We start from the raw sequence: 14,400 nt of genomic DNA on the forward strand, positions 1-14,400 counted from the left end.
TTGCTAAAAACTCTTCAATCCAGCCACACAGCTGGTCTGATATTCCGTAGACTCTTACTTTGTTTATGAAAAGACAGTGCGGAACTGTACTGAACGCCTTCCGGAAGTCAAGGAAAATGGCATTTACCTGGGAGCCTGTATATAATATTTTCTGGGTCTCATGAACAAATAAAGCGAGTTGGGTCTCACATGATTGCTGTTTCCGGAATCCATGTTGATTCCTACAGAGTAGATTCTGGGTTTCCAGAAATGACATGATACACGAGCAAAAAACATGTTCTAAAATTCTACAACACATCGATGTCAGAGATATAAGCCTATAGTTTTGCACATCTGCTGACGACCCTTCTTGAAAACTGGGACTCCCTGTGCTCCCTTCCAATCATTTGGAACCTTCTGTTCCTCTAGAGACTTGCAGTACTGTTAGAAGGGGGGCAAGTTCTTTCGCATACTCTGTGTAGAATTGAATTGGTATCCCGTCAGGTAAAGTGGACTTTCCCCTGTTGAGTGATTTCAGTTGCTTTTCTATTCCTTGGACACTTATTTCGATGTCAGCCATTTTTTCGTCTGTGCGAGTATTTAGAGAAGGAACTGCAGTGCGGTCTTCCTCTGTGAAACAGCTTTGGAAAAAAGGTGTTTAGTATTTCAGCTTTACACATGTCATCCTCTGTTTCAATGCCATCATCATCCCGGAGTGTCTGGATATGCTGTTTCGATCCACTTACTGATTTAACATAAGACCAGAACTTCCTAGGATTTTCTGTCAAGTCGGTACAAAGAATTTTACTTTTGAATTCACTGAACGCTTGACGCATAGCCCTCCTTACGCTAACTTTGACATCGTTTAGCTTATGTTTCTCTGGGAGGTTTTGGCTGCACTTAAACTTGCAGTTAAGCTCTGTTTGCTTTTGCAGTAGTTTCCTAACTTTGTTGTTGAACCACGGTGGATTTTTCCCATCCCTCACAGTTTTACTCAGCATGTACCTGTATAAAACACATTTTGCAATAGCCTTGTACTTTTTCCATAAACACTCAACATTGTCAGTGTCGGAACAGAAATTTTTGTTTTGATCTGTTAGGTAGTCTGAAAACCTTCCTCCCTTTTTTATATTCCTATTTACTTCCATATTCAGGGATGCTGCAACAGCCTTATGATCACTGATTCCCTGTTCTGCACTTACAGAGTCAAAAAGTTCAGATCTGTTTGTTATCAGTAGGTCCAAGATGTTATCTCCACGAGTCGGTTCTCTGTTTAATTGCTCGAGGTAATTTTCAGTTAGTGCACTCAGTATAATGTCACTTGATGCTCTGTCCCTACCACCCGTCCTAAACATCTGAGTGTCCCAGTCTATATCTGGTAAATTGAAATCTCCACCTAAGACTATAACATGCTCAGGAAATTTATGTGAAATGTATTCTAGATTTTCTCTCAGTTGTTCTGCCACTAATGTGCTGAGTCGGGAGGTCGGTAAAAGGAGCCAATTATTAACCTAGCTCGGTTGTTGAGTATAACCTCCACCCATAATAATTCACAGGAACTATCCACTTCTATTTCACTACAGGATAAACTACTATTAACAGCAACAAACACATCACCACCGGTTGCCTGCAATCTATCCTTTCTAAACACCATCTGTGCCTCTGTAAAAATTTCGGCAGAATTTATCTCTGGCTTCAGCCAGCTTTCCGTACCTATAACGATTTCAGCTTTGGTGCTTTCTATCAGCGCTTGAAGTTCTGGTACTTTCCCAATGCAGCTTCGACACTTTACAATTACAATACCGATTGCTGCTTGGTCCCCACATGTCCTGACTTTGGCCCGTACCCTTTGAGGCTGTTGCCCTTTCTTTACTTGCCCGAGGCCATCCAACCTAAAAAACCGCCCAGTCCACGCCACACAACCCCTGCTACCTGTGTAGCCACCTGCTGTGTGTAGTGGAATCTTGACCTATCCAGCGGGACCCCGAAACCCCACCACCCTATGGCGCAAGTCGGGAATCTGCAGCCTACACGGTCACAGAACTGTCTCAGCCTCTGATTCAGACCCTCCACTCGGCTCTGTACCAAAGGTCCACAGTCAGTCCTGTTGACGATGCTGCAGATGGTGAGCTCTGCTTTCATCCCGCTAGCGAGACTGGCAGTCTTCACCAAATCAGATAGCCGCCGGAAGCCAGAGAGGATTTCCTCAGATCCATAGTGACACACATCATTGGTGCCGACATGAGTGACCACCTGCAGATGGGTCCACCCTGTACCCTTCACAGCATCTGGAAGGACCCTTTCCACATCTGGAATGACTCCCCCGGTATGCACACGGAGTGTACATTGGTTTTCTTCCCCTCCCTTGCAGCCATATCCCTAAGGTGCCCCATTACACACCTGACATTGGAGCTCCCAACTACCAGTAAGCCCAGCCTCTGCAACCGCCTGAGGGGCAACCTCTGGAACAGGACAAGCAGCCATGTCCAGCCGAAGATCAGTATCAGCTGGAGACACAGCCTGAAACTGGTTCATCATACAAACTGGAGAGGATTTCCGTTCAGCCCTCCGGAATGTCTTTCGCCCCCTGCCACACCTCGAGACGACCTCCCACTCTATCACAGGTGAGGGGTCAGCCTCTATGTGGGCAGTATCCCGGGCAGCCACAGCCATAGTCCGATCAGGGGATGCATGAGACGAGCTGGCCATCCCCGACAAACCCCCATCCGGACCCCCGCAGTGATGCCCACTGGCAACAGCCTCAAGCTGTGTGACCGAAGCCAACACTGCCTGAAGCTGGGAGCAAAGGGATGTCAACTCAGCCCGCATCCGAACACAGCAATTGCAGTCCCTATCCATGCTAAATACTGTTGTGCAAAGAACGTCTGAACTAATCTACAGAGAGCACAAACAATTCGACACAAAATTTAAACCGAGCGAGGTGGCGCAGTGGTTAGACACTGGACTCACATTCGGGAGGACGACGGTTCAATCCCGCATCCAGCCATCCTGATTTAGGTTTTCCGTGATTTCCCTAAATCGCTCCAGGCAAATGCCGGGATGGTTCCTTTCAAAGGGCACGGCCGACTTCCTTCTCTGTCCTTCCCTAATCCGATGAGACCGATGACCTCGCTGTCTGGTCTCCTTCCCCGAAACAACCAACCAACCAACCAACCAACCAAGAAAATTTAAATGGTTATTAAAATACAAGATTGCCTAGTAAGTGCAGTAATGCTGCTACTTGCGCACTGCTGACACACTGCTCGGCGGCAGAAGGAGACTACGCGATTTTACACTATTCAGGTACTAAAACGCGATGCTACAACTCTCAAATACTATAATACGCCCGAAATTTGTGAATTAAACAATGCAAGTACCCAAAAACATGGAAAGAAATTAAGAATTAAACTATGTAACAAATAAGTGAGCTAAGAGTATACGACTTGCTGCTGGCAGCTGCTTATCCAACGGCGGCAGGGAGGTGAGGCCTTTGCTGGCCAACTTGTTGCTTAGATGAAGCATTGACATTTCTGTCCAAGCAACACTTGACTGCATTCCTCATTAGCAGAAACATTCACCAGTAAATGATAAACTATTGGTCAATACTGACTCAGTAACTTTGAGATCTCTATGCACCATTGCAAGTGCTCAGCATCAGCATATCCAGACATTTTTTATGTGGTTTGAGGCATACCTGATATGTAAAAAACAGACTAGGTGAGGTGCCACGACAGATCTTTATCACACTCCATTGTTTAGCTTCATGTGTGAACACACCTTGTTGCTCAGCAGTCTTGTAAACTTTGGTTATCGAGCATTTCAATTATGACGCAGCCAGTTTTTAGCCTTGGAATGATTTGCAAAAGTTTCAGTACGACACCTTGGCTCCAGACAGTATCATCTGCAGCTGTCAGATCAATGATTACAACTGATGACCTCTTTTGATTTTACAAGCCAGCTTCCATTAAAGTTATTATGAAGAGGGCTTAGATCTGTGCAGCTGCAGTTAGGTTTGAATCCTGCCTGTTCAAATGGCATTTTTCAAAAATCTTGTGACTTATTCTATTGTATGCTACTCTTTCCAGTGGCTTACATAGCACTCTAAGTAAGACTGTGGGTTTGTAACTTTCTGGTTTATCGTTTGGTTTATCTGGTTTCAGTAAGGCTACTACCCCTGCTTGTTTTATTTCATGTGGCATGTTGCTCATTTGCAGAATGTTTGTGAAGAACTCAGCCAGCCATCCCCCCCCCCCCCCCCCCCACATAAAGGCCACAGTGCAAAATAAATTCAACGTATGTCCCATCAAAGCCCGGGGCTTCCCTGGTTTCGTTTCTTTTATGGCAGTAATTACTTCTTCAATGCTGTGTGGTAGAAAATATTCATTTCATCTTTGCAAGCTGTTCCGAGAGCCCTTATAATTTCTTCTCAGCTGCAACAGTATGTGTCCAGACTTGAGGAGTTCTGGAAGTGGGCACAATGTTGTCTGCAATGTGGCTGGGGACAATAGCATCATATCTATGATCTCATGGGGTGCCACTACTAACTTTGTGAGCAAACTCTAAGCTTTCCTACCTGATGTATGGAAGTCCAGGAATTCTCTAGCAGAGATGCTGACTCACAGATAGGCACAACAAAAATACTGTCACAAAATGAGCTTTCAGCCAACAAGGCCTTCATTGGAGACACACACACACACACACACACACACACACACACACACACACACACAGCAACCCACATACAAATTACTGCAGTCTTTGACTACTGAGGCATGCTTTTCAGAGATATATGCCAGTGACTGACAAACCTGCTTTTGATATAGCAAAGTCTTGATGGTTTCTATGGCTGCCACCAGTATGACAATCACAGGCCTGTCAATCATATTTCGCTGTATTCTTTTCCGGTGCATTGTCTAGGTGTGATGGCACCAGTTCACAAAGTCCTTCTGTTGTGGTGACATCCTTCAAAAGAAGTGCTTGATGGGTGTTATCTGCTCTGCCCTTCATTAGGTGTGCACCTTTGTCAGTTCGGGTTCACTGTGTGACACAGCCCCAAAACACTGCTACTTCCTGCTAGTGTTGGGCTATATTCTTTAGTTGTTCTTTGGCTACGCAGACTGGCTGCTGGTTGTCATCAAATGTCTTCTTAACTTCAATGTGTTCCAACTCTTGAGATTTTCCTCATTATTTTTGAACTCTCACTGAGCTATACTGTCCAAGTAAGAATAATGTTGACAAGACAGGTCACGCCTTCCCACATGTTGTATTTAATGATGCAGTCAAATGCCTTTACCACTCAGTTAAAATCCCAACCAGCTTTTCCCAAACACACTGCAGGATGCCTGGTGTGTGTTCTTGCTCACCAATGCTTAGTACTTATTGCTACCTTGACATTGCAGACCATTGGAGTACTGTACTGTTTGTATTTGGAGCCCACACAAGAAAGGTGATGGCTTTTGCATAGTTTATTGGAGTTATGGCAATATCGATGTCTGTGATACCCAGTGTCTCCACTAAACTGTGTCACCAGAATCCAGAATCAAGTAACAGTTACGAGAGGAAGGCACTAACAAAACTAACAGTTCATACTGAAAGCACATTTACCGAGCAAAGATGAAGTAAATGCAGATAATAATTGCCCACTTCATCAATGAGTACTCTTATTTGTATATACAAGGTATGTTCTAGCAAATTGAAATAAATACATCCCAGAGCCTCCCAGAAACCAGCAATATCAAATCATCAGTAACTGCAGGATGCGGGGTTTGAACCAATAACCAGCATGTTAGCAGCTATCGACTATAATTACTACAATGCAGCTGATGATGCACAGCATACAATAATATAAATGTCATAAGAAATAAAATATACATTATAGACCACTGAAGATTCTTCAGATTAATAAAGTGAAATGCGTCTGGCAACCACACAACAAACCTTGCATTTTGTTGCAAAGGCATGATTTACACTCTAAGAACAAATTTTCCATCTCATGACTAAGGTTTGGCATAAGAGATATAAAAATGATAATTTTTTTAATTATTCTCATTGATGTTATTTATGTGTTTTTCTTTGAATTTGAGTCACAGCAACTATATTGAAACATACAATGACAACTGTGTTTTTTTGGTCAAACACTGGAAAGTCTTGGATGGAATAACAACAATATGGGAAGGATAGACTGTTACTCATCACATATAGGAGCTGCTGACACAGATAGGCACAACGAAAAGAGAGAAGCTGTAGAGAAAAGAGAGGAGTTGTAGAAATACAAAAGCACGTGAACAGTTTCAACAAGAAAGAGGAAAGCCTTAAGGTAAGCGGATCCTCGCTTCCCGTACTGCAGCAAATGACCGTCATAGGTAGCAAGAGGAGAACCACACCGGAAATGACCGCAGAGAAGCCCTCGGACGTTGGCGGGCCAGGTACATATAGTCTGCGGCTGTGAGCTCGGCTCCAGTTCACCACTGGCAATGGAGGGTGAAGCTTTGACAGTGCCAGCCACTTGAGCTGGAGAAACTTCAGTAAAATCATTAGATGAACATCGGCCACAGAACCCGAGACAGAAGCCAATAGGCAGTTTGTCAACAAGTGACCACGAAAGCTTTAACAATTTTGTACAACGAAAAACATTGCTAAAACATGATCATCCTTTTTCCGAAATAGGAAAAACACACACATTCACAAAAGAACAATTCACAAACCCATGGCTGTTGTCTCCGGATGCTGGCACCTGACTGCCAGCCTTTACTGTGAGCTCTTCTCACAGACTGTGCCAAGAGACTGGCCATGTGAGTGTTAGGGTTGTGCTTGTGTGAATGTGTGGGTGTTCTTATTTTGAAAGAAGGCTATTTTAGCAGTCTTTTCTATTGTGCCTGTCTGCAACTCAATGTCTCCTCTATATTGAAGAGTAGCGTCCTATCCTTTCCACAGTGTTGTGGTTTTGTGTATTAGTTATCTCTGACAGTCTTCACCAACTATGCTATGATTATCAGTCATCTTTCATCTTACCTTTAATTCATAATACAGGAACCTTTGATTCACAGAATTCAGAGTTTGTCATACTCAACAGTTTTACATTTGGGTGGGCTGTAAGACAATTGGAGGTACTGCAAGAATTGTGAAGTCTATTCTGTCCATGTATCTTTACATGGCTGAAATGCTTTGGTGAGCTTCATGTTTAAAACCCAAGCTTACAAACAAACTGCTATAAACTTAAGACAGTCTAAGAAAAAAAGACACACCACACAAAGGAATCATTGGAATGGGACTGAAATCCGTAGATGTGATGTACATATACAGACAAACAAATGGTAACATTTTCAGAAAAATTGGCTAATTTATTCAACAGTAAGATCTTCACACACTGAGCAACTCAATAATAAGTTGGTCCACCTCTGGCCCTTATGCAAGCAGTTATTTGGCTTGGCGTTGATTGATAAGAGTTGTTGGATGTCCTACTGAGGGCATCGTGCCAAATTCTGTCCAACTGATGTGTTAGATTGTCAAAATCCTGAGAGTGTTGGAGGACACCGTGCATAATTCTCCATACATTACAACTGGAAAGAGATGCAGTGACCTTGGTGGTCAAGGTAGGGTTTGGCAAGCATGAAGATAACCAGTAGAAACACACTCTGTGTGTGGGAAGGCATTATATCAATGAAGTGTGAGCTCAGGACAGCTTGCCAAGAAGGGCAACAAAATGGGCATAGAATATTGTCAACATATCATTGTGCTATAAGGGTACAGTGGATGACAACCAAAGGGCTCCTGCTACGAAAAAAATGTCACCCCAGACCGTCATTACTAGTTGTCGGGCCATATGGTGGGTGACGGTCAGGTTGGTATCCCAAAGCTATCCGTGATGTCTCCAGACACCTGTTTGGCCTGGAATCTCATCAACTAGAGTATATTGACTTCAGTGACGAGCCCTGATTCAAACTGAGGCCCGAAGACCAATGAAGAATTGTCTGGAGATGGCCCAGATAATGGGGAGATATCAATCTGACGGTTGTTCGCCATACCATGTTGACCAATAAGGAGTGATGATGAGCTGGGGTGCCATTTCTCTTCATAGCAAGACCCCTTTGGTTGTCATCTGCAACAACCTTACAGCACAGTGGTACGTCTGTCAACCAACAAGGAGTGATGATGATCTGGGGTGCCATTTCTCTTCATAGCACGACCCCTTTCGTTGTCATCTGCAACACACTTACAGTACAGTGGTATGTCGACGATATTCTATACCCCGTTTTGTTGCCCTTCCTGGACTTGCACTGCCCGCCCATGCATGGAGAGAGTTTCTACTGCTTGTCTTCATGCTTGCCAAATCTTATCTTGGCCAGCAAGGTTACCGGATCTCTCCCCAATTGAAAATGTCTGGAGCATTACAAGCAGGGCCCTCCAAAAACCTTGGGGTTCAGACAATCTAACGTGCCAATTGGACAGAATTTGACACGATATCCCTCAGGAGGACATCCAACAGCTTCGTCAATCAACGCCAAGCTGAATAACTGCTTGTATTTCGGCTAGATGTGGACCAACACATTACTGAGTTGCTCAGTTTGTAATGTTATTTCTCTTGAATAAATCATCCAGTTTTCCTGACACTGTAATCATTTGTTTGTCTGTGCATGTACATCACATCTACTAACTTCTGTATCATTTGTATAATTCCTTTGTGGTGTGTGTGTGGTTTTTTTTTCTGTCTTAGAGTGTATAAAAAATAATTATGAACAAGTGATGATATATCATGTCACAGGTGTGTGGGTTTCTGCTATCTACAGAACAGGTGTCAATATTGCACTCAAAAAGACCTGGATGACTGAATGTGCTTTACTTTAAGGATTCGTCTCACATTTAATCCATGTCCACAGCTCATGGTCTCGCGGTCATGTTCTTGCTTCCCGAGCACAGGGTCCCAGGTTCGATTCCTGGTGGGGTCAGGGATTTTCACCTGCCTCGAGATGACTGGGTGTTTGTGTTGTCTTCATCATTTCATCATCATTCATGAAAGTGGCGAGATTGGACTGAGCAAAGGTTGGGAATTTGTACAGGTACTGATATCTGCGCAGTTGAGTGCCCCACAAACCAAACATCATCGTCCTCATCATAACATTTAATCCGAACCTGCAATGTGACCTGAATACATATAAACAAAGTATACAAACCCATTGTCCAAGCGTCTCTTCTTCAGTATTTTTGCCAGACTGTTCAGGTGTCTTAATGACACTGCTAGATTATCAGTCTGAGTTTTGTCGTCAATTTTGATTTGTGCTTCTTCATACGTCATAGCTCTTCGTGATCTAATAATACTTTTACAAAATCTAGTATTAATTATTTCAGCGTTAGGTGACAACTCCCAAATGCAGGAAAATGCAAATCTTTCTTCATTTCCTCTGAGTGAGCAAAGATTGGAACTTAGGAGTTCTGTAACAAAGTGTGGAATTGGGATTAGGACACATTACACCAACAGCAAACACTTCAGAGAAAGTGGGCCAGTAATTAAATGAAACAAATTTTTTTGAAAGCACAGAACATTAAATTAGAATGGCAGGAGGTAAAATTTCAAATACTACTGCTACACAGATTTACAAGTTTCAAATACAATATCTGACTTTTAAAACTAATACTTTGTTCATCAGAGAAAAAAGTGGGGAAGGCTGGTAATGAGGGATACATCATTCAGATACCATGTTGAGAGGGATGCACTTATAGTGAGGACAGGGACAAGAGCAAGATGTTCATCATATACATTGTTCCTAGAAAAACTGAGGCACAACCAAGAGGCCCAAAAAGAAACATAAGCATAAACAGGCCAATGCACAAGCAACGGAGACGTAATAAGAGATCTGAGGATAACCACAACAGGACAAGAAACTCAGTGCCGCCATTCAAGTTTATAGTGGGGAAGCACTGCAGTCGTCAGGTGATTACAAGAAAATGAGAACAGGGTAGGTCTGTCAAAAGATACCAGCTGCATGTTCAATGAAATTAAACTTGTAGATTGCTAACGGATGTAAAATCTAAGGTTCCATTGGTGATTTTCGGGAATTAAATCCACTCAACAGCAGCTGAAGATAAGATTTCAATGTGAACAATTCCGTACAGAGATTACATCTGCCTCACTGTAGCATAATTAATGTGTGCATGCCGGCGTGTACCATTGGTGGCTCACACTAGATCCTTCCGTTGGGCATTGCATATCACTGGTGGCTCATGCTTGACTCTACAAATTATGTTACAAGCAAGACACTGACATATGATGTACTACATATCAGCCAGGTGCAACAAACAGCTTTCTGAACAAATGAGATATCACATAATTTGTGATTAATCTAGTATAAAATTATTTTATGTGATCTCTCTTTTTTCAAACTAAAAGGTCACCATACTAAAACAGTAGCTTAGAGCATCTGAGTATGACCATTGCCCCATAGAGAGAAACAGGAAAAGCAGCATTGCTAGATGAAGGGAGGTTTGAATATGTGCAGCGCCCCACAGCAAAAAATACAATTCTCAGTGCCAGCACGTATGCGTTAAACACTTCAGTTTGTCAATAATGATAGTCTACACTATGCCAATATTATGCAATTTGACACAGAGGGAATAACCAGTGAAGATTTTCTTTTGGCAATACTGCCTTTATAAAAAGGAACCAAGTATTTTTAAGTCCATCCTTCTCTAGGTTTTCTTCTCACAGATTGTGTTATTAGGTAAGATCCACAATAATGCTCTTCATAAGTGCTCTTACACACTAAGTACACGGTAGATTTGCTAGAAAACATAACAAATGACAATCTCGAAAAACCAACACTACATATCAATTGAAGAGATCTCAAAAAAAAAAAAAAAAAAAAAAAAAAAAAAAAAAAAAATATATATATATATATTCATAAACAGAAGAGAAGTATGAGTTACGAAGAACTGATGTATTTTCATTCTTCCAGTGATTTATCTACATAATTCTACAGAACAATAAAGTGCACTGGATTAATGGTATTTTCTCTTATACACACTGAATTTCACTTTTCATTCTGAAAATTCATCAACATTATACTACACTAGTAATTAGGTTTCTGTGGCTATATGAGGTCTGTTCAAAAAATTGCAGAACTTTGTCAACAAATTTTTTCTAAGCTTACCTTTTACTTATTTTGCATGGTCTCCTTTGAAATACTCTTCTCCATAATTGATACATCACTCCCAATGCCATTTCCACTTCCAGAAGCAGTCTTGGTATACCTCTTACTGAATTGCATGAAGTGCCATCAGCAAATTTTCTATTATCTTATCTATCGTTGCAAATCTTTGTCCTTTCTATGGGATTTTTATCTTTGGAAATAAAAAAGTCCACAGGGGGGCATGTCTGGAGAGTACAGAGAATGATTCAGCACAGTGATTTCATGTTTTGTGCAACAGTCATGTACCAACAGGGACGAATGTGAGGGTGCATTATTGTGATGCAAGAGCCACGGATTGTCTCGCCACAGTTCAGGCCGTTTCCTTCTCACAGGCATCACAACATGCCCCAATAGTGTGATCAATTAACAGTTTGTACCAGTGGCATGAATTAATGGTGACCTAATCCTTTCAAGTCAAAGAAAACTATCAGCGTGGCTTTGACGTTTGACCTGATCTGACCAGCTTTTTTTGGTCTTGGTGAACCTTTCCCAACCCATTGTGAAGTCTGAACCTTGGTCCAACAGCTTAACCACAGATCCACATCTCATCAAGAGTTAAGATTCTCTTATGATACATCCTGTTCTCATTTGCACAATCCAAAAGTTTTTCACAGATCGCAAGACGAAGGTGTTTCTGATCTTGACTCATGACCTGGGGGACAAACTTGGTGACAACATGATGCACTCCAAGATGCTGTGTCAGGATTTCATGACACGATCCAACTGGAATGTTATATTCGTCTGCAATCTCTCAGACATTAAGTCTTCATTGACATGCACAATTACATTGATGTTCCTGACGTGAGGATTGTCGGTAGATGTTGAAGGGCGTCCTGAATGAAGTTCATCTTTAACTTCTGTCTGGCCTTTTTCAAACTGTATGAACCATTCGTAACACTGAGTACGGCTTAAGCACTCACCACTGTAGGCTTCCTGCATCATTTGGTGTGTCTCTGTAAAGGATTTCTTGAGTTTCATGCAGAATTTAAGCAGACAGATTGTTCCTTTAATTCTGCCATCTCAGAATTCACAAACTGTGTGACAAAACATTCTACTCAATACAGCACTGAACAATATCTAACAGACATACAACAATCAAACTTCTGGTAGTTACATATTCCAAAGATGTGTACAGGGATGCCAACCGTATTTCACTCTAGCACACCACTAGCACTAAATTATGAACGTTCCAGAATTTTTTGAATAGACTTCATATTACATTTGAAAGTTTGGCTTATTAATTTGGGGAAAAAATTACTGCTACTGATACTCATAACTTTTATGTTAATGTAGAACATTTGCACTGACAACTTGTCCTCTTCTATTACAAGAACTGCTCACAGTTCTCCCACAACAAAGAAGCATTATATTACACTGAAGTTTGCTCTTTATATAATGTAGCGTAAAATTTGCCTGACATATGTATGTGTGTAGTTATTGCCTGCCCAGTCCCAATCACTGACTTCAGTATGTTTTAGATTTCACAGTGGAAAATTACCAACATTAAGATCCAACCAACACAAAACTAACAACTTTCAACAATTGTTATTATATCATTGGACACTAGCCAGATGCTGAAGCAATCATCTTGGGCTTCCATCTGGGTGGCTGTATTGAAATAACACATTTTGTTGAGTGCCACTCTCATCATCTTCTGACAAAGAGTTCACTAAAAGATGATGAGAGTACGACTCAATGAAAAGTCACGCAAATTCAATGCACCCATCTAGATGGAAGCCCAAGAAGATGCCATCAGCAGTACACACCAGACAAGTCTACTTTCACTTATAATAGCCAACTGACTATTACAATGATTTCAAGAGGTATACCTGGAACCATATCAATCCTTTTGTCAACAAGATAAACTGTAGTAGCTCTATGGGCTGCTTCCTTATCAATAGCAGTGCCAGGACGTATGAAATGAGAAACATCAGCTATATGGACACCAACCTGGAGAAGAAGAAATAAACCTTAAGCCTTAAAAATACACTGATACAGATATCAATAGCATCACTAGACTGGCATACGGTTTTGGCGAAATAAACAGATATTAACTTGAATTTTTCACATAAAATTTTTTGTTGTTGCAATAAGGGAATAGGCAAGCAAAAGGTGGAAATGAAGAAAGTAAAAGCGGCAACACAGAAGGATAGCCCAGAATCCCAAAAAAAATTTTTTTCAGTTTCCTTCACCTCTCAACAGTAGATTGCCTGATGATTCTTGTTGCTGCAAAGCATGCTTTAATTATTCTAATTTTGATAGCCACTTTAAATTTTGTTTCCAACAAATTACTCAATTATTTTTCCAGTTGTTTTTGCAATAGTTAAAAAAATATTATTCTACCTCATAATTTCCATTTCCAATGGCCATACAGTGAAGTGCATCATCAATATCAGTGCAACCAGGAGGATCAACAGAACAGATGTCGACATGACGGAGATCTACCCTTCTGGCAACATCCTGAGGAAAATCACATTAAAAGATTATAAAAGTAACATCATGGTTTACAAATAATTATAGCACTTGTTTACATTTATTTTTGTTGCAAAACACAAATATGCATGTCCCTATTTAAAAGTCTTAAATCAAAAATCTCCATGTCTCAGTTCCAATACTACACATAAAACTCTGAAACAAAATAAAACAGAAGGAAGAAACAAAAAGTTGAAAATCCTGGAAAGCATGTAGAACACTACTGAACACCTTGCATTATGATATTAACTACAAAATTTGAAGCCAGAATAAATTTTAGCTACTTGATCAATTCTTTATAAAAGTGTAAGGTGCAGAACGTTGCAGATCTTGTGTAGCCATTTTACTTTAAATAAATATAATGGTGACAAATGTTCTTTGTGTGTATTTTGTTTCTGATGCTTATCTCATATGAAGAGACCAAAGTCATGCAGCCAATGAAGGGACTTGTGCATGTATTTAATGGATTTTGTATGACTTGGGCAAACAAAAAGTTGTGTTTTTACAGGCGATTTTTCAAACAAAATCTGTAGTTTACTGTCATCTGCATATTTTACCATAACATTGCATTTTACATCACAGGTTATTTCTGGAGATAGAGATGTGATAAATATGAAAAACAGAGAAGTGCATTGCGGGCTTATCCTAACCCATAAGAGTTCGCACCACCTGTGAAAAAAGCCATGTCATATACCGTCCTTCATCACACACCTGTAACTATATGTAACGCTATTAAATTTATGTCAGAAGAGGCTAATGAGGAAGC

General features: G+C 41.1%; 1 protein-coding gene across 1 annotated transcript in view; it reads right to left on the reverse strand.

Annotated features, from left to right (window-relative positions):
• The window catches only part of LOC126479936 (exosome complex exonuclease RRP44), a 148,386-nt gene that overhangs the window by 66,243 nt on the left and 67,743 nt on the right, over positions 1-14,400 (reverse strand). Inside the window, exons 10-12 of the mRNA XM_050103826.1 lie at positions 13,506-13,622; positions 12,992-13,112; positions 9,150-9,408 (exon numbers count right to left, since the gene is read on the reverse strand). Of these exons, the coding sequence (XP_049959783.1) occupies positions 9,150-9,408; positions 12,992-13,112; positions 13,506-13,622 (497 nt within the window). The remainder of the gene's footprint in view (positions 1-9,149; positions 9,409-12,991; positions 13,113-13,505; positions 13,623-14,400) is intronic.

Source organism: Schistocerca serialis, chromosome 1 (assembly GCF_023864345.2).
Source record: "Schistocerca serialis cubense isolate TAMUIC-IGC-003099 chromosome 1, iqSchSeri2.2, whole genome shotgun sequence".
Taxonomy (NCBI): domain Eukaryota; kingdom Metazoa; phylum Arthropoda; class Insecta; order Orthoptera; family Acrididae; genus Schistocerca; species Schistocerca serialis.